At 45.3% G+C, this 24,829-nt stretch overlaps 1 protein-coding gene across 1 annotated transcript in view; it reads right to left on the bottom strand.

Annotated features, from left to right (window-relative positions):
• Nucleotides 1-24,829, bottom strand: part of LRCH3 (leucine rich repeats and calponin homology domain containing 3) — a 127,905-nt gene that overhangs the window by 66,069 nt on the left and 37,007 nt on the right. The window contains exons 2-4 of the mRNA XM_081329965.1: nucleotides 18,754-18,898; nucleotides 5,137-5,263; nucleotides 702-807 (exon numbers count right to left, since the gene is read on the bottom strand). Of these exons, the coding sequence (XP_081186091.1) occupies nucleotides 702-807; nucleotides 5,137-5,263; nucleotides 18,754-18,898 (378 nt within the window). The remainder of the gene's footprint in view (nucleotides 1-701; nucleotides 808-5,136; nucleotides 5,264-18,753; nucleotides 18,899-24,829) is intronic.

Here is a 24,829-nt window from a genome sequence, read left to right as displayed (position 1 = left end):
AAGCTCTGCAAGGGCACACGCAGAAAACACAATAATAATAATAATAATAATAATAAAGTGTTACGGGTCAGCTGGTTATGGAAGAAATTAAGGCACTCGCATCTAAAAACGAGCACGTTTTACACGCATTCGGTGTCAGGACCCACCCCAAACCACGTCTTAGGAAGACAAAAACTCTTGGGAGTCAGTTCTAGTCCAAAAGGAATCTTTACTAGGACATGCTTGGTTGTGGGAATACAAGACAGGACTTGGTATTGTTTTACAAATTGAAATTTTATAAACGGTACCCGGTTGAACCCCCCTTCCCTCGACCCCATTTGGTCAGCCCCCCATCCTTCTACTTCGTGTCATCCCTTTCGTGGGGGAAAAAAAGGAACTTTGAATCTTTATGGTTATTGCCTTCTTCCTCTCCAGAATTAAAAGAAAACACAAGCCAGATAACCTTCTTCTCTAACCCTCCCTTTTGTTCCCCCCAGTTCAAAAGGTTCCCTTGGTCTTTGAAATAACCTAAGGCAGGCTGAATCCACATATGCTCCTCCTTCCTCGGGAGATGGCAGAATCCATAGGGGGGGTAATGTTTTAAACATACATTTATGAATGTGATATAAATGGATTCTGACATCCGGCAAAAGAGCAGCAACATAAAACTTCCTTGTGTGTGTCTGTGTGTGTGTCTGCCTGTTTTTTTGTTTTTGTTTTACCTTCAGGTAAATGTACCAGGTGATTCCTCCTGATGTTGAGATCCCGCAAGGAAATTAGATTGGCAATCTGAGGAGGGACAGTCTGGATTTCATTGCAGCTGACATCCTGGAAAACAGAGGTGAGCTCAATGTAATAATGTCCATTTCCTCCCTCCCCCCCCCCCCCCAATGGTCTGCATTCAAGCGAAAACAGTCCTTCGGAAGCTCAAAGTTACTGGGAGGACCGTCTTTTCCTGGCCACATCTACCTAACCCACCGAGTGGGAAGGCAGAGAATATATTCCCTGTCTCCTAAGGAGGCCCATCTGATGGGACCAAGAAGAAAAGTCTCCTTCGTGGTGGCTCCCTCCCTCTGGAGCATCATCCCTGCAGAGATAAGATTGGCCCCCACCTTGACCCTCTTTTGCCAGGCCCTGAAGGCCTGCCTCTGCCAAGGGGCCTGGGGACCCCAGGGGGATGTAGGGTTCATCGTTTGACTGTTGTTGCCGGGGTGGCAGCGGGGGCGGTGGTATAGTTTTATATTGGGGTTTTTATCTTTGTAAGCCCCCTGGAGTCACTGAGAAACAGTCAGGCTTCCAGATACATTCTGACAGACAAACAGACACAACGACAGATAAATGGAAGGGGGGGGGTAGACAGCTAGCTAACTAGATGATAAAGGCAATTAGATGACAGACAGACAGACAAATAGATAACAGGTAGATGGATGATGGATGGAAGGAAGGAGACAAATAAAGAATAAATGATAGAGGTAGACAGATTAGAGATTAGACAGAAAGAAAGACAGGATAGACAAACAGGATAGATATAGATAGACTGACAGACAGAGACAAATAGACAATAAATGATAGAGGTAGTCAGATTAGAGATTAGATAGACAAATAGACAGGACAGACGGATGGAGAGAGAGAGAGAGAGAGAGAGAGAGAGAGAGAGAGAGAGAGAGAGAGAGAGAGAGAGAGAGAGAGAGATGGACGGGCAGGGGGTTGGACTAGATGACCTCCAAGGTTCAGTGGTGGGATTCAAATATGTGGACAACCGGTTCTCCATGTGGATGCCACTTCCAGAAGTCCATTCTGGGCCTGGGCAACAAAAATTAGCTATCGGTTCTGCAAAAACCGGCGCGAACTGGCCGAATCCCACCACTGCCAAGGTCCCTTCCAACAACTACTACTACTACTAGCAATACTACTACTACTACTACTACTACTACTACTACTACTACTATTATTACAAATAGACAGGACAGACAAGATAGAAAGATAGATAGACAGACAGACACAGAAAGACGGATAGAGATAGATAGATAGATAGATAGATAGATAGATAGATAGATAGATAGATAGATAGATAGATAGATAGATTTTATTTATTTATTTATTTAATTTTTATACCGCCCTTCTCCCGAAGGACTCAGGGCGGTGTACAGGGCAAGATAGATAGATAGATAGATAGATAGATAGATAGATAGATGATAGACGGACAGATAGAGATAGATAGATAGATAGATAGATAGATAGATAGATAGATAGATAGATAGATAGATAGATAGATAGATAGACAGACAGATATAGATAGATAGATACAGACAGATATAGATAGATAGATAGATAGATAGATAGATAGATAGATAGATAGATAGATAGACAGACAGACAGACAGACAGACAGACGGATAGAGATAGATAGATAGATAGATAGATAGATAGATAGATAGATAGATAGATAGATAGATAGATAGAGACGGACGGGCTGACGGACAGACAGACAGGCGGACAGATATTCTTAAATGCAAAAATTGAGTGAAAATATAATTCAGCAGGAGGCAGAGGGAGGGAGCCAGGTGTGCCACCTCCAACATGCCACCTCCCACTGGGGCCCCAGGAGAGCCATGTCTTCAAGGCGTTTTTGGAAGGCCAAAAGGATGGGAGCGGATCTGACCTTGGGGAGGAGAGGGGGGCGTGAATATGTTCGCGGGGGGGGGGGAGCCACAGCAGAAGAGGCTGTCTTGGACCCTGCCAGCCAGAATTCCTTCGCTGACGGGCTCCGCGGCAGGCCCCTCCTGCTGGCACGGGCGGGGGGACGGGCAATGCCATAGGGATGAGCCGGTTTCCCAGATAGCCTGGCCCACGCCAACATCGGCTTTCCCGGACGACTACTTGAAGGCATTATTAAAGCTGATCTGCCGTTCTCTCTCTCTCAGGAATCAACATCGCGCTGTTTAAATCAGCTCAGTGCTTACTTAAACGTCGTGAAACTAAATGAGAAACCACAAGAATTTAGCAGGCATCCCGGGCGCTATTCGAAACCTCAGAGAAGCCCACACACGCCAGGAGCGAAAGCCGGAGGAAAAATTAAGGGGGGTAAACACCGGTCCTGAGAGGCAAAGTCAAGGTGTCGACAGAGAGACAGAAACACTTCACCCCTTTGCTTCGAGGGATAAAATGCAGGCGGTCCTCACTCAGTGACCTGTCTGAAGTTACCAAGGCACTGAACAGTGACTTACGACCGTTTCCCCCCCCCCTTTACAGCCGTTGTGCCGTTCCCCAAGGTCCTGTGATTTACATTTGGATGCTTGGCCCCTGACCTGTACTTACGACGGTCGGTTGCAATGTCCCGGGGGGGGGGGGGAAGGGTGTCACATGATCCCCTTTTGCGACCTTCTGACAAAGAAAATCAGCGGGGGAAGCCGGATTGGCTGAACAACTGCAGTGATTCGCTTAAGTTTGTTAAGTGGTTCACTTAACGTACAAGGAACGGTTGCTGGAATTGGGGATGTCTCGTTTAATGATGAGAAGGACGAGGGGGGACATGATAGCAGTCTTCCAATCTCTCAGGGGCTGCCCCAAAGAAGAGGGAGTCAAGCTATTCTCCAAAGCACCTGAAGGCAGGACAAGAAGCAACGGATGGAAACTCATCAAGGAGAGAAGCAACCGGGAACTAAGGAGAAACTTCCTGACAGTTACAACAATTAACCAGTGGAACAATCTGCCTCCAGAAGTTGTGGGTGTTCCAACACTGCAGGCTTTTCAAGAAGAGACTGGACAACTATTTGTCTGAAATGGTATAGGGTCTCCTGCCTGAGCAGGGGGTTGGACTAGATGACCTCCAAGGTCCAGTGATGGGATTCAAATATGTGGACAACCGGTTCTCTGTCTGGATGCCGCTTCCAGAAGTCCAATCTGGGCCTGGGAAACAAAAATTAGCTATCGGTTCTGCAAAAACTGATGCAAACTGGCTGAATCCCACCACTGCCAAAGTCCCTTCCAACTTTTTATTATTATTATAAAACTTTTATTCATAACACATGAAACTCAGTCAACTGAACACTCAAATTGACTGGCACTAATGATTGACACGGGTTGCTGCCAGCATCCTAGATATCAACCAGGTATCTCCTTAAAATGTAAGATGTTCCGAGTAGCGCAGTTTTTTGTAGCTTTATATTATTATTATTATTATTATTATTATTATTATTATTATTATTATTATTATTATTATTATTATTATTATATTATTATTATTATTATTATTATTATTATTATTATTATTATTATTATTATTATTATTATTATTATTATTATTATTATTATTAATCATCGCACAGTCAGCCAGATGTTTAGACTGGATTTGGCATTTTTGACCTGGGATAGGACCATATTATTATTATTATTATTATTATTATTATTATTATTATTATTATTATTATTATTGTTGTTGTTGTTGTTGTTGTTGTTGTTGTTGTTGTTGTTGTTGTTGTTATTAAGACCCGTGGCAAGAAAAGTTGCAAAACCCACTGAACAACTTTCTTGCTTAACAACATAAATTTGGGGCTCAATTGCAGTCACAGTTTGAGGACTACCTGTACTCAACTTAGGATCGCCGTTGAGCCCAACATTTCCACTGCTAAGCGAGACTGTTGTTAAGTGAGTTTTGTCCCATTTTGCGACCTTTCTTGCCACAGTTGTTAAGCGAATCACTGCAGTTGTTAAGCGAGTAACAGGGTTGTTAAATGAACCTGGCTTCCCTAGTGGCTTTGCTTGGCAGAAAGTCACAAAAGGAGATCACGTGACTCCGGAACGTTGCGACCGTCATAAATGTGAAGAGTCAGTTGCCGAGCATCTGAATTTTGTCCACACGACCACGGAGAAGCTGCATGGTGTGTAAAAAAATAAAAATAAAAAGTCACTTTTTCCAGTGCCGTTGTAACTTTGAATGGTCACTAAAGGAATGGTCGTAAGTCAAGGACTATCTGTGTTTCAGGACAAATGTGTCCGCTCCTGGGCAAGTCGTTCAAATCTAAAGGACTGCTGCCTACGATTAAGTTAAATATTTTTTTGACCAAAAGAAAAGTCACCCATAAAATCTAAATCCATCAATAATCAGCAGGTGGTAAAGAATCCAATGCCGAGCTAGAGAAAAGACTTTGGTACTTACAAGCTCCATCAGATGTCTCAGATGTCCGATTTCCTCCGGGATGGAGACCAGTTTGTTGTTGCTGGCTATCAAGACCTTTAAGGGCAGGCTGCACAAGTGGACAGGCAACGTTGAGAGCTGGTTACGGCTTTTCAGGAGAGGAGGGGTGGGGAAAAAAAGAAGAAGAAGAAACAACAAGACATCAGTAGAGGACCAACACATATCACCGTGTCGGAATGCCAAGACTTTGGCCGCACTTTCGGCACACAAATTCAACAACCCAAGTCAGCCTTTTTTTCTAAAGGAAAAAAGAGCAACTATTTACTTTTTTGTCCCCCTTTCACTGAATTCCCGAACTCTCAGGGCTGTTTATTGATGGGTCCTTGGTGCTCTCTAAGCTTGGACGGATTTCCTGCAGATCTTTCATTATGAACTAGGTAAACATTAGGTAAAGGTAAAGGTTCCCCCGCACACGCGTGCTAGTCGTTTCCGACTCTAGGGGCCGGTGCTCATCTCCGTTTCAAAGCCGAAGAGCCAGCGCTTGTCCGAGGACGTCTCCGTGGTCATGTGGCCGGCATGACTAGACGCCAAAGGCGCACGGAGCGCTGTTACCTTCCCACCGGAGTGGTCCCTATTTTTCTACTTGCATTTTTACGTGCTTTCAAACTGCTAGGTTGGCAGAAGCTGGGACGAGTAACAGGCGCTCACTCTGTTACGCGGCACTCGGGATTCGACCCGCCAAACTGCCAATCTTCTGATCGACAAGCTCAGCGTCCTAACCCACTGAGCCACCGCGTCCCTTTTAGGTAAACATTATTTATTTATTATTTATTATTTAAATTTATATACCACCCTATTCCCGTAGGACTCAGGGTGGTTTACAGGGAAATTAAAATACATAGCATACAAAATGAGGACCCAGATTGTTGGGGGCAATAAGCTGACTTTGTAATAATGCCGCTTGGGGTGTGTGTGAAAGCCCTAATAAGCAGGCATATACATAGAATGAAGGCTACTGCTAAGCTTGTAAGCCGCCCTGAGTCTTTGGAGAAGGGCGGGATATAAATGGAATTAAAATAAAAAAATAAAATAAAAAAAAATTATCAGTGCTAGAAGGGAGGAGGAGGAGGAGGAGGAAGAAGAGAAAGAGAGAGAGAGAGAGAAGAGAGAGAGAGAGAGAGAGAGAGAGAGAGAGAGAGAGAGAGAGAGAGAGAGAGAGAGAGAGAACGGTGGGGTCCTTGGTGCTCTCTGAGTGTGATGGTTTTCTTGCAGACAACTTTTTTTTATTTTAATTCCATTTATATCCCGCCCTTCTCCGAAGACTCAGGGCGGCTTACAAGCTTAGCAATAGCCTTCATTCTATGTATATGCCTGCTTATTAGGGCTTTCACACACACCCCAAGCGGCATTATTACAAAGTCAGCTTATTGCCCCCAACAATCTGGGTCCTCATTTTACCTACCTCGGAAGGACGGAAGGCTGAGTCAACCTTGAGCCTGGTGGGACTCGAACCTGCACTAACTGCAGGCAGCTGGTGTTACTTAAGGAGGCATCAGCCCACTGCTCCACCAAGGCTCTATATAATATCATCAGGGCTGAAAGGATGTGAGGTTTGTGGACTGGGGGAAGGAGAAGGGGAGGACAAAGAGGACTGCGAGGGCCTCGGTGCTGTCTGAGCTTGGTAGTTTTCTTGCCGGCATTTCATGACCCAACGAGGGAACATCATCAGCGCTAGAAGGAAGAAGCGTTTGCGGAGTGAAGGAGGGTGAGAGGTGGAGGGAGGGGAGGAAAAGAACTGTGGGGTCCTTGGTGCTCTCGGAGTTTGGTTGTTTCCTTGCAGATGTTTCATTACCCAACTAGGTAACCTCAGCAGTGCTAGAAGGGAGTGGGGTTTGCATATATGTGTGTGTGTCTGTGTGTCATATATATCCATACATAGTGATCTTCTCATCAAGCGCGCGTAACCAGTCTACCGGCCCCTCGTTCTTCCTCGGCCGGCCGTATTACTCCTAATAGTGCCACCCCCACCTGCGTCCGTTTGAATCTTAGCGTTACGGGCTCGATGAGCAGATCGCGGAAAGAGCTAGCTATATAAGCAGGTCTTCCGGCCTCCAGCTTTTACTCTGACGGACGGACGAAAGCTAAGTAATAAACATTTTGTTTTTATCTATCCTGGAGTTCAGTGACTTTGTTGTACCTTTGATTTGAATATACCTGGGATTCGAGTTTTTAAGATAATCAAGGATGTGTGTATGTATGTACGTGTGTGTGCGCGCACACAGACACACGCACACAGACACACAGAGAGAGAGAGAGAGAGAGAGAGACAAACACACACACACGGATCTACATTAAGGCCCAAGATTGCAGACCTGCAATTCCACCCAATTTGGCTCCGGTAAACAAAAACAGTGCCAGAGGGGAATTCTGGGAGTTGAAGTCCACACATCTTCCAAGTGGCCACGGTTGAGAAACACTAGATTAAGCGATGCCTTATTAGGACGATGCTCTATCCGGGCCCAGGGTTCGGTCTGGTTGAGGATCCATCTTGTGCATTCGGGAAGTCCGTTAGCATGGAGAGACAGACAGTCATCCCGTTCCGGGGTTGCGGCCAGGCACTCGGCAAAAGGTGGTCACAGGCAGCCAGAAAGTCAACAAGAGTCCTGGCTGCACCCACTAGGAATTCATGGAGGCCTTTTTGACAGCCGCCACAACACCCGAGGGCAGGCAAATGCCGCTGCCCTGTCTTCCGTTTGCCTGCTTTTCTGAAGTTGGTCTGCCTGAGCAGTGGGTTGGAGGAGAAGACCTCCAAGTTCCCGTCCAACTCTTGTTATTCTGTTGACAGTTGCAGCAATTGGGCACGTCTAGTTTAATTAACAAAAGGACTAAGTAGGTTCCAAGAAGAAAGTTTGTGTGGGGGGGTCAACTTATTCTCCAAAGCAGCGGTCCTCAACCTTTTGGGCACCAGGGACCGGCAACGTGGAAAAAGGCTTTTCCGTGGGCCGAAGGGGGCGTGGTTTTGTGTGCTGCCTGCATCTCATGGATGGGGCTTTGCTTGTTTGTGCGGACCGGTTGCTGGCATGCCGCGGATCGCTACCGGTCCACGGACCGGAGGTTAGGGACCCCTGCTCCAAAGCGCCTGAAGGCAGGACAAGAAGCAACGGATGGAAACTCATCAAGGAGAGAAGCAAGCTGGAACTAAGGAGGAATTTCCTGGCAGTGAGAATAATTAACTGGTGGAACAACCTGCCCCCAGAAGTGGTGAATGCTCCAACACTGGAAGTGTCTAAGAAGCGACTGGACAGCCATTTGTCTGGAATGGTATAGGGTTTCCTGCCTGAGCAGGGGGTTGGACTAGATGACCTCCAAGGTCCCTTCCAACTCTGTCATTCTATTCTATTCTATTCTATTCTATTCTATTCTATTCTATTCTATTCTATTCTATTCTATTCTATTCTATTCTATTCTATTCTATTCTATTCTATTCTATTCTATTCTATTCTATCCTTTATTCCTCTATTCTATTCTATTCTGTTCTGTTATTATTCTATTCTATTCTCTGTTCTATTCTATTCTATTCTAATTTCTATTTTATTCTATCCTTTATTCCTCTATTCTATTCTATTCTAATTTCTATTCTATTCTAATTTCTATTCTATCCTTTATTCCTCTATTCTATTCTGTTCTGTTCTTATTCTATTCTATTCTATTCTATTCTATTCTATTCTATTCTATTCTCTGTTCTATTCTATTATTCTATTCTATTCTTCTATTCTATTCTATTCTATTCTATTCTATTCTATTATTTTATTCTATCCTTTATTCCTCTATTCATTCTGTTCTGTTCTTATTCTATTCTATTCTCTGTTCTATTCTATTCTAATTTCTATTTTATTCTATCCTTTATTCCTCTATTCTATTCTATTCTATTCTGTTCTGTTGTTCTGTTTCTATTCTATTCTATTCTATTCTATTCTAATTTTCTGTTCTATTCTATTCTATCCTTTATTCCTCTATTCTATTGTTCTATTCTATTCTATTCTGTTCTATTCTATTCTCTATTCCTTTTTTCTTTTCTTTTCTATTCTGTTCTGTTCTGCTCTATCCTAAATATTCTTCCTTTTGGTTTGAATGGATAATCAAAATCCTATCCAGAGGATGCATCTGCCTGAAGAGAGCTCCACGTAAGCCATGGGAAGCGACTGCTCCCTTCTGCAAAGCCACCCTGTGCTGTTGGTCTTCCTCAAGGTCAACTGAATTGTGTGGAAAGCACACAACGATTTTGGTGTGACCTGAAACACGAGGGCTGGAAGAGAACTCCCAATTCCAACCTTGACCCAAATTTGCTCTGTCTACAATTTCCACACTATGAATAATTACTAACCCTGTTTTTTTTTACTGATTAGCTTTCAATGAGAAATCCAAGGAATTCAAAATACAAGAAGTTAAACTCTGCGTTCTTTCACTTTGCAGCAGCTGTGGCAAAACTGCCCCAGTTAAACAGCTGTTGCACTCCTCCCACCCAGTATTCGTTAATAATAATAAAAAAAATAGGTACAGGCAAGTCCTCGACTTACAACTGCTCATTCAGTGGCCGTTCAAAGTTACAACAGCACCGGTAGGACCACTTTTCACAACCATCGCAGCGTCCCCATGGTCACCTGATCATAATTCAGCCGCTTGGCAAATGGCTCCTATTTACGACGGTCGCAGCATCCCTGGGGTCACGTGATCCCCTTTTGCGACCTTCTGACAAGCAAAGTCAATGGGGGAAGCCAGATTCGCTTAACAACCGAGTTGCTAACTTCACAACTGCAGGGATTCACTTAACAATTTTGACAAGGGAGGTCATAAAATGGGACAAAAAAAATTCACTTAACGAGGATCTCGCTTAGCAACAGAAATGTTGGGCCCCGTGGTGGGTGTAAGCCGAGGACTATCTGTATTGCATGTTTTATTAACTATTAAAAAATGGTTCGGTAACACTGAAAGTGATCTGGGTGTACCACCTTGTTGAGATGCACGTGGATAAAAAACTGCTTCGGCATTTGGTTCCTCTTTAATCTTCTATTTCTTGGGGATTCATTCAACAGGTCTGCAATAAATCCCCTATCAGTCCGTCAAATCAATCAATCAGCCAGCTAAATACTCTGCCTGCAAATCTCATTTCACCTTCGTGTGGCGGGGTCAATAACTGCTGAGCTGTAACTTGTGCACAGCACAAAATTCCTCTCTGGATTCCCTGTCCCACAACAAATTATTATTATTATTATTATTATTATTATTATTATTATTATTATTATTATTATTATTATTATTATTATTATTATTATTATTATTATTATTATTAAACAATGATGATGATAATGATAATAATAATAAGACCGAGGGACTAATTCTGGCTGCACAAGAAAGACCAGGCCTTAAGGACAAATGCACACAAAGTCAAAACTGAGAAGACAGCAACAGACAGTCAGTGCCGCCTATGCAAAGAAGCTGAAGAGACAGTGGACCACCTGGTGAGCTGCTGCAAGAAGGTCGCACAGACTGACTACAAGCAGCGGCACGACAAAGTAGCAACAATGGGGCATTGGAAGATCTGCAAGAAGTATCGTTTGCCTGCAAGCAAGAACTGGTGGGATCATAAAAGAGAGAAAGTCACAGAAAATGATAAGAGTTAAACTGCTCTGGGACTTCAGAATTCAAACAGACAAGCACCTGCAACATAACACCCCGGACTTAACAACTGTCGAGAAGAAAGACAAAAAAGTCTGGATCGTGGACGTGGCAGTGCCTGGAGACAGCAGAAGAGACAAGAAAGAACCGGAGAAAAATCACAAAATACAAAGACCCACAAATAGAAATAGAACGACTGTGGCAAAGGCAAGCAAGGGTGGTACCAATAGTAATAGGCCCCTCGGGTGCAATCCCAAAACAACTGGAGCACCACTTGGACACCATCATCGGCATTGACAAATTCGCCATTAGTCAATTGCAAAAGGCGGCCTTAGTAGGAACTGCTTCCATCCTGCGACGAGATCTGCGATACCGTCCAACATCCACATCTGCCTATCACAGGTCCTTGGGAAGGACTCGATGGGTAGACAAAACTGCCAAATCCAGTCTGAACATCTGGCTGACTATGCGATGATTAATAATAATAATAATAATAATAATAATAATAATAATAATAATAATAATAATAAACCTACAAATAGAAATAGAAAGACTGTGGCAAAGGCAAGCAAGGGTTGTACCAATAGTAAAAGGCGCCTCAGGTGCAATCCCAAAACAACTGGAGCACCACTTGGACACCATCATCGGCACTGACAAATTCGCCATTAGTCAATTGCAAAAGGCAGCCTTCCTAGGAGGCTTCCATCCTGCAACGAGATCTGTGATACCATCAAACATCCACGTCTGCCTATCCCAGGTCCTTGGTAAGGACTCGATAGGTGGACAGAAATGCCAAATCCAGTCTGAACATCTGGCTGTGCGATGATTAACAACAACAATAAAGTTGGAAGGGACCTTGGAGGTCATCTAGTCCAACCCCCTACTCAGGTAGGAAAACCTATACCATTTCAGACAAAGGGCTGTCTGGTCTCTTCTTAATTGTTGCGACTGCTGATTGGGAAAGTAGGATTTTTTAATTAAAAAAAAAATCCAGCGAAAAGAGGAATTTTAAAGCATCCAACCAGATAATCACAATATTATTTTTTTTACTAAAACACACCCCCAAAAAAGTGGGCCTAAAAATTCCAGGCCTGCCTTGCCAATTTTCCCGCAGCCCTGTGGCCTCGCAATTGCAAAAGGATTTCTGGCTCCTTTTATAAAGAGGAAACTCCTGCAGCTGTCAGCTGAACGCTGGTCCAAGAATTTCTCTCTCTATTTTCATCGAAATGTAATCAGCGTGACCTGTACCTTCTGCGCGTTGTTTTCTTTCAGGTATTCTTTTACTATCCTTACCTGTAAATGAAATATAGTTGTTCCCGTTCCGGGATGTAAAACCTCAAGGGCTCAATCCAAGAAAGACGCTGAGGGCCTAGGAAGAGAGCCACGAAGAGCCACAGGGATGATCTGGGGTCTGGAGGATAAAAGGTAGGAGGAATGGTTGATGAAGGGGGGGGGGTCCTTGGCGCTCTCTGAGTTTCGATGTTTTCTTGCGGACGCTTCGTAACCCAACTAGGTAACGTCATCAGTGCTGGGAGGAGAGGGAGGAAGAGGAGGAGGAGGAGGACTGTGGGGTCCTCGGTGCTCTCTGAGCTGGGTGGTTTTCTTGCAGACATTTCATGACCCAGCTAGGTAACACCATCAGTGCTAGGAGGTAGTGGGGTTTGTGCAGAGGAGGAGGAGGAGGAGGACGACTGTGGGGTCCTTGGTGCTGAGCTGGGTGGTTTTCTTGCAGACGTTTCATGACCTAGCTAGGTAACATCATCTGTGCTAGGAGGTAGTGGGGTTTGTGCAGAGGAGGAGGAGGAGGAGGAGGAGGAGGAGGAGGAGGAGGAGGACTGTGGGGTCCTTGGTGCTGAGGTTGGTGGTTTTCTTTCAGATTTTCAAGACCCAACTAGGTAACATCATCAATGTTAGAAGGGAATGGGGTTTGTGGAGGAGGAGGAGGAGGAGGAGGAGGAGGAGGAGGAGGAAGACAATGGTGGGGCCCTTGGTGCTCTCTGAGCTTGGTTGTTTCTTGCAGACATTTCATTATCCAAGTAGGTAACATCATCAGTGCTAGAAGGGAGGAGGAGGAGGAGGAGGAGGAGGAGGAAGAGGAGGAGGAAAAGGAATGTGGGGTCCTTGGTGCTCTCTGAGCTTGGTTGTTTCGTGCAGATGTTTCATTACCCAACTAGGAAACATCATCAGTGTTAGAAGGGAATGGGGTTTGTGGAGAGGAGGAGGAGGAGGAGGAGAAACTTCAACCCTGAGCTACAAATAATCTCCTTTATTGGAACTACGTTTAGCCTGACGAACAGAAGGCTTAGGCTTAGGGTACACAGCTGTCTGCCACTGCTTGAAGGGCTCTGCAGGGAAAAGGGCCTTGATTTATACTCCAGAGTACCCGAGGGAAGGACAAGAAGCAATGAGTGGAAGCTCCTCAGAGGGAGATCCGCCCTGGAAGTAAGGAATTTCCTGACCGTGAGAACGCTCAATCAGTGGAACAGCTTGCCTCCCAGAGTAATGGGTGCCAGCGGAGTGACTTTGGGCCAATCACCAGGAGACGGTGAGTTCTAGTCCCGTCTTAAGCAGGAAAGCCAGCAAAGTGAGACTTTGGGCTGGTCCCTCTCGGCCCAACCCACATTACAGGGATGTTGTTGTTGTGGGGGGAGAAGGAAGGAAGGAAGGAAGGAAGGAAGGAGGGAGGGAGGGAGGGAGGGAGGGAGGGAGGAAGGAAGGAAGGAAGGAAGGAAGGAAGGAAGGAAGGAAGGAAGGAAGATTAGGTATGCTCAGCACGCTGAGTTACTTCCACAGTAAGAAAGCCTGGATAAAAATCCCAACTATTCAAATTTACCACGGATGCTATATACAGCCTGCGTTTGTCCGAGAAGATCACGATGGATGATAAAACTGAACGCACGAGTGTAGAAGTCAAGGACCGTGACCACGTGGGCTACTGACCCACAAACGTTTGGTGTTGTCATTTGTCGGCTGGCTTCTGGGGGAAGCCAAAATGGAGGCTGAAAACAACACGGCCAGTCTTGTGGAAAGTTAGCGCCAAGGCCTCCAAAGGCTTCTGCTCCAGAGCGGTCTCAAGTCTCAGGAAATGTCAGGATCTGGGTTGTTGTTTTGTTGTTGTTGTTGTTGTTGTTGTTGCAGCCAGCTGGTTCCTTGGGAAAAGGCAAATGCGGAGTCGCCGAGCTTGAAACTCAAAGCAGCTTGTTCAGTGGATCCCTACAGGATCGAGAGGGACATTTCGGAAGGAAACGGCACCAGCATGCCATCAGGTCCTGGGATCCTTTTGACGTGAAATTGCTTTTGGGAAAAGGATTCTTAGCCTTCCCTCTTTAACCGAGGTCAGCTAGCAGCACAAATATTTTGAAGGGAAGCAGTATCGGAAGTTGTCCCCTGACTCATATCCTTTTTTTTTTTAATTTGAAAGGAAACCTGCTGTAAAGGACAAAGGAAGTTAAGGCACAACTAAATCGCCGGAAGATCAAGTTAAGACCAAGTCTGGTTCTTTTGCAGCTAGCTGGAGTACAGAATAACAAGAGTCGGAAGGGACCTCGGAGGTCATCTAGTCCAGGCCTTTTCAACCTTTTCACCCACTGTACCACTTTTAGGATACGGCAACATCCGAGGACCACCAGTCGCCTAGCAAGGTGTCGAAAACTTGATGACCAAAAAAAAAAAAAAAAAGGAAAAAAGTGATGAAGTACAGGTAGTCCTCGACTTACAGCAGTTCGCTGGGTGACTGTTCGAAGTTACAAGGGCCCTGAAAAAAGTGCCCCCCGAGCCACAGCCGAGCGAGACACCTGCCTGCCCGCCCGGCGGCGCTCTTCCTCCTGTCCAAGGGTTTCATTCGTAAGCATTTCTGTTCAGGATTGGCAGCGGGGGTGGGGTGGGGGGGTGTTTGGATTTTATTCCCCCCCCCCGTATTCCGCATCTGAATGTAAATCAGAAGACCCTGGAGATGCTGCCACATTCCAGCTGATCGGCGCTTCTTCTGGGCTCAGAAGTGCCAGGATTAGTGCTGAGCTCCAGCTGGATCCTGGTGCTTCCGCTGAGCCCCGACAGCCCTGCAACTCCAGCCGTCTCTCGCTCCGGCTTGGGCGATGCTGCCACCGGTTCAGCTCGTTTCCTTCCCCCGCTACCACTTTTCTAGGATGGTCGCGTACCACCTGCCAGGTGCCCATGTACCACAGGTGGTACCCGTACCACTGGTTGAAAAGCCCTGGACTAGTCCAACCCCCTGCTCAGGCAGGAGACCCAATACCATTTCAGACAAATGGCTGTCCAGTCTCTTCTTGAAAGCTTCCAGTGTTGGAGCATTCACAGCTTCTGGAGGCAAGGAGTTCCACTGGTTAATTGTTCTGACTGTCAGGAAATTTCTCCTTAGTTCTAGGTTGCTTCTCTTCTTGACTAGTTTCCATCTGTTGCTTCTTGTCCTGCCTTCAGGGGCTTTGGAGAGGAGCTTGACTCCCTCTTCTTTGGGGCAGCCCCTGAGATACCGGAAGGCTGCTATCCTGTCCCCGCTCATCCTTCTCTTCATTAAACCGGACATAGCCAATTCCAGCCACCGTTCCTCATATGTTTTAGCCTCCAGTCCCCTGATCATCTTTGTTGCTCTTCTCTGCCATTTTTCTAGAGTCGCAACATCTTTTTTTGTATCGTGGCAACCCAAACTCCACACAATATTCCAAGTGTGGCCCTTACCGAGGCATTGTAAAGAGGTATCGCTACCTCGCCTGCTCTTGATACAAAAACAAACCACCTTTTACACAAAACACTTTTTCACCGAACGTAGCATATTGCAAAAGCTGGTATGCTGTAAAGGGGGGGGGGGTGTATAAAGCTCTGCCATGAAAAAAACAGCAAGGATCTCAACTGCTCGCTGGAGGATAATTATGTACAAAGACCTAAGTGCAAAACCAGCAGTGTTTATCTACATCACTCGGCCCCGAAAAGTCCCAACATTTTTAGAAAGCAAATCGTTATCTCCAGGGGGGGAAGAAAAAATAAAAAGTTGAAATCTTGAGAGAGCGTTCCTAAACCGTGGAAAGCCATCTGGCAACGAAACAGCCTAAAGTAAAAGCTAAACGAAGAACAGGCCTGACATGTTTTCCCCAGATGAAGAATCATCATAAAAAAAAAAAAGGTGTCCCAAATTAGTTGGGCTTTCAATTTCCACGTGGAAGGAGGAATCTCCACAGCAGGAAAATACGTTTTGTTTCAGGTGTGGAAATGAAACAGACCCCTCAAAACTAGATGGACCGGTCAAGCCGGCCCCCCATTTTACCAAGGTAAGGTAAAGGTAAAGGTTCCCCCGCACACGCGTGCTAGTCGTGTCCGACTCTAGGGACCAGTGCTCATCTCCGTTTCAAAGCCGAAGAGCCAGCGCTTGTCCAAGGACGTCTCCGTGGTCATGTGGCCGGCATGACTGGACGCCAAAGGCGCACGGAACGCTGTTACCTTCCCACCGGAGTGGTCCCTATTTTTCTACTTGCATTTTTACGTGCTTTCGAACTGCTAGGTTGGCAGAAGCTGGGACGAGTAACAGGCGCTCACTCTTTGTTACGCGGCACTCGGGATTCGACCCGCCAAACTGTCGACCTTCTGATCGACAAGCTCAGCGTCCTAACCCACTGAGCCACCGCGTCCCTTCATTTTACCAAGGACACGCTCAAATCACTCACATTTTATTTCGAATGCAGAACGCTTGAAACGGCCCCTTATCTCATCTTCGGAATGTCCCGTTTCAAGAATACCAGGCAAGTCCTCGAGTTACGACCACAACTGAGCCCAACGTTTATGTTGCTAAGTGAGACATTGGTTAAGTGAGCTTTCCCCCCCATTTTATGACCTTTCTTGCTACGATTGTTAAGTGAATCATTCCAGTAATAATAATAATAATAATAATAATAATAATAATAATAATAATAATAATAATAATAATAATGATGATAATGATGATGTTGGAAGGGACCTTGGAGGTCATCTAGTCCAACCAGTTGGTTACACTGGTAACATTGTGGTTAAATGAATCTGGCTTCCCCAATGACTTGGCTTGTCAGAAGGTCGCAAAAGGGGATCCCGTGACCCCGGGGGACACGGTGACCGTCACAAATACGAGACAGTTGCCAAATGTATGAATTTTGACCACCTGAACGTGGAGGTGCTGCGACGGTCGTTAAGTGTGAAAAACGGTCGTTAAGTCCTTTTTCAGGGCCGTTTTGAAACTTTGGTCACTAAATGAACGGATGTAAGTCGAGGACTGTCTGTACAACCGAAGGGACAAGCTCACTCGAAATGCCACTGTTCAAAACAGGCAAGTTTTGTTCTTGGGATCAGAACGAAACGGCGTTTTTTTCGCTCCAACTTCAAAACTAACTTTTGAAACACAGGAGTCTCTTTCCCAGTCTGGTCCCTAAATGGGGCCATTTTCAAATCTGGAACCGTTTGCGCCGTTTGGGACCAGGAGACATGAGTTTTCTTTCCCATCCAGGCCACTTCAAATGGCTTTTTGAAATATGAAACGGTTTGCGCCGTTTCGTACAAACCCTTAACGCAGAAAACCTTTCAAAACAGCTATTTTGCTTCAGGCATGTTTCGTTAAAACCAAGAGGCAGTGTTTTATACAACACAGAGACCAAACTGTTTAGGACTTTAGCCGTTTAAGGCAGCGACTTGAATTAAGACCGGAAACAAATCAGAAACAACTTTGTTAATACAGAAACGCTATAGTGGGTTTATTGTTCACGATGGCAGAAATCAAATGCAGAAGAACCTTAAGGCTGCACTCCCAATGATGAACATGAATAAGATCTGGAAAAGCAGAGATATTGATATAAATAGAGAAAGCAGGCTAGTGAGAGCAACGGTCTTCCTTATAATAGTGCAGGGGTCTTCAAACTTGGCCCTTTCATGACTTGTGGACTACAACTCCCAGAATTCCTCAGCCAATCTCCTGCTCAAGCAGGAGACCCTACACCCACACCAGTTCAGACAAAGGGCTGTCGAGTCTCTTCTTAAAAACCTCCAGTGTTGAAGCACCCACAACTTCTGGAGGCAGGTGGTTCCACTGGTTAACTGTTCTGAACTCTCAGGAAATTTCTCCTTAGTTCTAGCTTGGTTCTCTCCTTAATTACTTTTTATTTTATCTCATTTTTAATATCTGTATTTATTGTTTTTAGCTGGGCATATGTTTAATTTTCTTTTAACTTTTGTATTTTTGTATTTTTTTATATATCTGCCCTGTTCACCGCCCTGAGTCCTTCGGGAGAAGGGCGGTATATAAATAAAATTATTATTATTATTATTATTATTATTATTATTATTATTATTATTATTATTATTATTATTATTATTAATAATAATTTTTATTTTTATTTTTATTTTATTTATTTATTTTAATTCCATTTATATCCCGCCCTTCTCCGAAGACTCAGGGCGGCTTACAAACTTAGCAGTAGCCTTCATTCTATGTATATGCCTGCTTATTAGGGCTTTCACACACACACACACCCAAGCGGCATTATTACAAAGTTATTCCATCTACTGTTTCTTGCCCTCCCTTCTGCTGCGTTGGAGAACAGGTGGACCCCCCCTCTTATCTGTGGCAGCCCCTCAAATATTGGAACACTGCTATCATGTCGCCCCTCGTCCTTCTTTTCACTGAACTAGGAATACCCAATTCCAGCTAGCGTTCTTTATATGTTTGAGCCTCCAGTCCCCTGATCATCTTTGTTGCTCTTCTCTGCACTCTTTCCAGAGTCTCCACATCTTTTTTATTTACATCGTGGTGACCAAAACTGGCTGCAGTACTCCAGGTGTGGCCTCACCAAGGCCTTGTAAAGCGGTATTAACCCCTCACGTGATCTTGATTCTATCCCTCTGTTTAGTGCAGCCTAGCACCGTGTTGGCATTTTTTTTGGCAGCCAAGGATGGCATAGCGGGAGAAGGGGGTGGTGTGACATGATTTACCTGATGTTCAAAAATGTTAAGGACTGCAAGTTCAGGATGGCTTCTGGAATATAACGAATGCAGTTCTGGTACAAATTCAAGCTTTCGAGGGAAACGAAGAGGCAAGCTTCTTGCGGCAACTCGGAGAATCGGTTCCGTGATAAATCTGAAAGAGAAGGAATCGAGAAGACGAACCAAGTGAGCGTTAAGCACATCAAGACAGAGATGGGACAACAACAATCAGATCTGCCCGTCCCAGGCCCTTGAGAAGGGCTCAACGGACAAACAAAAGTAGCAAGATCCATTTTTGAAGATCTGGCTGACTGCGCGACGGACCACAATAATAATGAACCGCAATATGGGTAGTTCTTGACTTAGGAGCACAACCGAGGCTAAAATTTCTGTTGCTAAGCAAGACAGTTGCTTTAGCAATGAGGTTTGTCTCGTTTTACGACCTTCCTTACCCCAATTGTGAAGTGAATCGCTGCAGTTGTTAAGTTTAGTGACATGGTTGTTAAGTGAATCTGGCTTCCCCATTGACTCGGCTTGTCAGAATCGTAAGACCCCCGGGACGATGCAACCGTCATAAATATGAGCCAGTTGCCAAAGCATCCCAATTTTTGATCACGTGACCCTGGGGATGCTGCGACGGTCGTAAGCGGGAAAACCTTTTCTCAGTGCCATTTGGAACTTCAAACGGTCATCAAATAATAATAATAATAATAATAATAATAATAATAATAATAATAATAATAATAATAAAAATTGTTAGTCAAGGAATACCTGTGATAATAAAAGGTAAAGGTAAAGGTTCCCCCGCACACGCGTGCTGGTCGTTTCCGACTCTAGGGGCCGGTGCTCATCTCTGTTTCAAAGCCGAAGAACCAGCGCTTGTCCGAGGACGTCTCCGTGGTCATGTGGCCAGCATGACTAGACACCAAAGGCGCACGGAGCGCTGTTACCTTCCCACCGGAGCGGTCCCTATTTTTCTACTTGCATTTTTACGTGCTTTCGAACTGCTAGGTTGGCAGAAGCTGGGACAAGTAACAGGCGCTCACTCTGTTACGCGGCACTCAGGATTCAACCCGCCAAACTGCCGACCTTCTGATCGACAAGCTCAGCATCCTAACCCACTGAGCCACCGCGTCCCTATAACCTGTGATAATAATAGTAGGCTAAAGTGCTCTGGGTCTTCAGAATTCAAACAGACAAGCACCTGTCACAAGTCTTGACACGAAAGAGAAAAAAGTCTAGACCAGGGGCCCTCAAACTTGGCCACTTTTAAGACTTGTGGACTTCAACCCCCAGAATTCTCTAGCCAGCCATGCTGGTAGAAATACATGCTGGCTGGGGAATTCTGGGAGTTGAAGTCCACAAGTCTTAAAAGTGGCCAAGTTTGAGGACCCCCTGGTCAAGATCGGGGAGGTGGCAGTAACTAGACACAGCCGATCAGAAGGAAAAGAACTGGAGAAGGTAACAAAATACAAAGACCTGCCAATGGAAGTCGAACGAGAGTGGCAAAAGATGTCAAAGGTAGTTCCGACGGCAATAAGCGCCTTAGGGTTTGATCCCAAAACATCTGGAGCACAATTCCAACGTCGCCGGCATTGCCAAAATCAAAATTTTCCTCAGTCAAAAGGCAGCTTCTCTTGGAATAGGTCACCTCCTGCAGTGATACGTTTTAACACCATCAAACCGCGACCACCCGCATATCCCATGTCTTTGGGCAGGGCTTGATTTAGTGGACAAAAACACCAAACCGCGTGTGACGAACCCTCATACTAAATCACAAAACATAAAGACCTGCAAACAGAGGTAGAACGACTGTCGCAAAAGAAAGCTAAGGGGGTACCAATGGCGAAAGGCGCCCTGGGTGCAAGTTCAAAGCATCCGGAGCGCCAGTTGAACGCCATCAGCCTTGACAACATCACTGCCGAGTCGACTGCAACACACAGCTTTTACATCCTGCGACGATCCCTTTAACCCCACCAACCAGCAACATCTGCCCATCGGAGGTCCTCGGGAAGGACTGGACGGGTGTGCGAAAACGCCCAATCCAGTCTAAACATCTGGATGACTGTGGGACGAAGCCCAGTAGTTCCACTCCACAATGAGATTTAGTTTCAAGTGATCACTGTCAACGTAATGACCGTCTGCTGCAAGGAGATGAAGGGTTTCCCAAAATAGAACAGGTCACAATATAGCTTCTTAGGGCAATACGGCAAATTTAGCCAAAATAAATAAATAAATAAATAAATTCGCTCGGCGTAAACCAGCTTTCCCCAACAAGATGCCCACAACTCCTAATCGCTCTCAGGAAGCAGAGCCAGCAGGCATTTTAAATCGATCTTAAAAATCAATCGCTTTGGGCCAACTTTCCTAAAAGTTCAGCGAAAGACAGGAGTCTGGGACTGCTATGCCACCCGTTCTTATGGACTTGAGCAAAAGGCAGCAAGGTTTTTTTTTTCTGAATACAGCCAGTCCTCCACTTAACAACACCTTGTTTAGTGACCATTCAAAGTTACAACAGCACTGGGGAAAAGCGACCCAGGGCCGTTTTGCACACGTACGGCCGTTGCAGCGTCCCCGTGGTCACGTGATCAAAATTCAGGCGTTCATCTATAAGCAATGGCCGTGACCCGGGGGTGGGGTGGGGGATGTCCACGTGACCCCCTTTTGCGACCTTCTGACCAGCAAAGCCAATGGGAGAAGACAGATTCACTTAAGACCCGTGTGACTAAACTTAACAACTGCAGCGTTTCACTTTTAAAAAAAAACCTGTGGCAAGGAAGGCCGTAAAACGGGGCACACCTCGCTTCGCGACTGTCTCGCTTAGCGACGCTGATCCGGGGGCTCAGTCGTGGTCTTAACGCAGTGTCTCTTTTATGGACTGACCGTTCAAGCCACTGCCCTTTTATTTTTGTTGGAACGCGGCAAACTCAGCAGCATCTTACACGGGAACCGCTGAAATGAGACTGTTTTGTTCGGAGCTTGAATCAAAAGGGGTTTCTCGTTACACGCTCCGCCTGTATGAAGAGGCTGCCGGAAAAGTCGGCAAAGGGCTGTCGCGGATTTCAGCCGTCGGCAGGATAAATGCACCGAATCAATAGACAGGCAGGTGTCCGTGTGCTCCCCTCTCTCGTACCCCGTGGCTCAATAGGTAAAGGTAAAGGTTCCCCCGCACATGCGTGCTAGTCGTTTCCGACTCTAGGGGCCGGTGCTCATCTCCGTTTCAAAGCCGAAGAGGCAGCGCTTGTCCGAGGACGTCTCCGTGGTCATGTGGCCGGCATGACTAGACGCCAAAGGCGCACGGAACGCTGTTACCTTCCCACCGTAGCGGTCCCTATTTTTCTACTTGCATTTTTACATGCTTTCGAACTGCTAGGTTGGCAGAAGCTGGGACGAGTAACAGGCGCTCACTCTGCTACGCGGCACTCGGGATTCGACCCGCTAAACTGCCGACCTTCTGATCGACAAGCTCAGCGTCCTAACCCACTGAGCCACCGCGTCCCCTCCGTGGCTCAATATTTTAACCTAAATTCCCAATGATGTTGGCTTTCGTCCTTTCCTTTGATCTTTTTCTCTTTTTTTCCATCCGGGTCTTTTGCAGACTTAAGTCTTCGCTGCTAAAGAATCAAGGCAGAGGAGTCGATATCATTCCGGCCTGAACTAGCGAGGCACGGGATCAACTGGGGGGGGGGGCGGGAAAGACTTCGATTTGGCTGAGTATTTTCCTCCGTTGGTGCGGCAAGGGTTGAAACCGAGTCTCTTGCAATAAATACTACGCGGCCCCGTGCTTGGAGGATTTCCTGAAATGGAAGAACGGGGTTGACCTCACGCATCCCTTCTCGTTGCTCAAGGGAGGAATGCTAGGGATGGCTTCGAAAATACGCAATTTGGTTGATTGTATATTGTGTAAATTTTTATTTAGAATATGATTGTTGTAACTATAATCCTGTATTTAGCTCTGGGAAGTGGGGGGGGAAGTGGGGGGGTTGGGGTGGGAGGGATTTGGGGATATATTGTAAAATATTGTAAAACTCTTTAATAAAAAAAAAAGAAAATACGCAATTTAAATCCACTTCTGAAGCAACAGCGTTTCTCCAGCCCACTCTTTTACACCACCACCCCCGTTCGGACCTAACAGTGTAGGTAATCCTCGACGTACGACCACAACGGAGCCCCCCCAAATTTCTGCGGCCAAGCGAGACAGATGTGAATTTCGCCCCACTTTACGACCTTTTCTCGCCAACAGGCGTTAAGTAAATCGCCGCAGTTCTTCAGTTACTAACCTGGTTCTGAAGTAAAATTGGCTTCCCCACTGACTCTGTCAGAAGGTTGCAAAAGGTGGTCAAGTGACCGTGGGTGGGGTGGGGTGGGGGGAACACTGCGACCGTCGTAAGTGTGAACCAACTGCCAAGCATCTGTCTGAAATTTTGATCACGTGACCCTGGGGATGCTGCAACGGCCGTGCGAAACGTGACCGTAACTCAACTTTTTCCAGTGCTGCTGTAACTTCCAATGGTCACTGAATGAACTGCTGTAAGTTGAGGACTATCTGTGCCAAATACTATCCTGAATGTTAATGACTCGAAGAAACTTTAAATAGGTCTCTCTCTCTCTCTGATTTTTTCTTTCTCAAAAACTGCAGAAGAAACAAAGATTTGGTTTTTCAAATCAAAAATGTAGCTCCTCTGTCAAGAAAGAGCAGCTTGGGCCGCAGATCTGTAAGATTCCCTATTTGATTTTATGTTTTTTATTTATTTTATTTTTATTTTAATTCCATTTATATCCTGCCCTTCTCCGAAGACTCAGGGCGGCTTACAAGCTTAGCAGTAGCCTTCATTCTATGTATATGCCTGCTTGTTAGGGCTTTCACACACACACCCCAAGCGGCATTATTACAAAGTCAGCTTAATTGCCCCCAACAATCTGGGTCCTCATTTTTATTTATCTTTTTTTAAAAAAAAATAATAATCTTGTTGCATTCTTGGGCTATGAAGTTGAAATGCTCCAGAATTCCGCTACCCACACCAGACTATTTCAAGGACACCGTTTCAGAATAAATGGGCCTTTGCTGGCTTCAATTATAACAAGGCCTGTAAACTCAGGACAAAACTTGCTAACAAAGCCATTAAGCTCCATTTTGCAAAAGCCACATTTCTGGAAAATGTATTCAGGCTGCCGTTTGGGGGGACACAGATGCATCCCAGATGAGAAACGGTTCAGTCGGGGCTTTGGCTAAACGTTTGTTACGGTGAGTTTCGCTAGAAGAAAAAAAGCAAATTATTTTTGCCAAGATAAAAAATTCCAGCCTGTTGTGGCACTTTGCAAGGTAATGCCGCAGGACCTGCTGGAAATTATGTTATTGTAAGTGGTCAGTTTTATTAACTCCTCAGTCTCAATGGAAAATTACCTTCCTGTTTAGAGTCAGTCTCCCAGGACAAAATGGCTGGCTCTCTTGATAAAAGTGAGTGGACCATTAAAACTGGAGGCTAAAACATAGAGAACGGTTGCTGGAATTGGGTATGTGTAGTTTAACGAAGAGAAGGGTGAAGGGGGACATGATAGCAGTGTTCCAGTATCTCAGGGGCTGCCCCAAAGAAGAGGCAGTCAAGCTCTTCTCCAAAGCGCCCAAAGGCAGGAGAAGAAGCAACGGATGGAGAAACTAGCCAAAGAGAGAAGCAACCTAGAACTAAGGAGAAACTTCCTGACAGTTAGAACAACTAACCAGTGGAACAACCTGCCTCCAGAAGCTGTGAATGCTCCAACACTGGAAGTTTTTAGGAAGAGACTGGAAAGCCATTTGTCTGAAATGGTATAGGGTTTCCTGCCTTAGCAGGGGGTTGGACTAGATGACCTCCAAGGTCCCTTCCAACTTTATTATTATTATTATTATTATTATTATTATTATTATTATTATTATTATTATTATTATTATTATTATTATTTTATTTATTTATTTTAATTCCATTTATATCCCTCCCTTCTCCGAAGACTCAGGGCGGCTTACAAGCTTAGCAGTAGCCTTCATTCTATGTATATGCCTGCTTATTATTATTATTATTATTATTATTATTATTATTATTATTATTAT

The sequence above is a fragment of the Vipera berus genome, assembly GCF_964194415.1.
Source record: "Vipera berus genome assembly, chromosome: 5".
NCBI classification, from domain to species: Eukaryota; Metazoa; Chordata; class Lepidosauria; order Squamata; family Viperidae; genus Vipera; species Vipera berus.
This window is presented reverse-complemented; position numbering and strand designations above follow the sequence as displayed.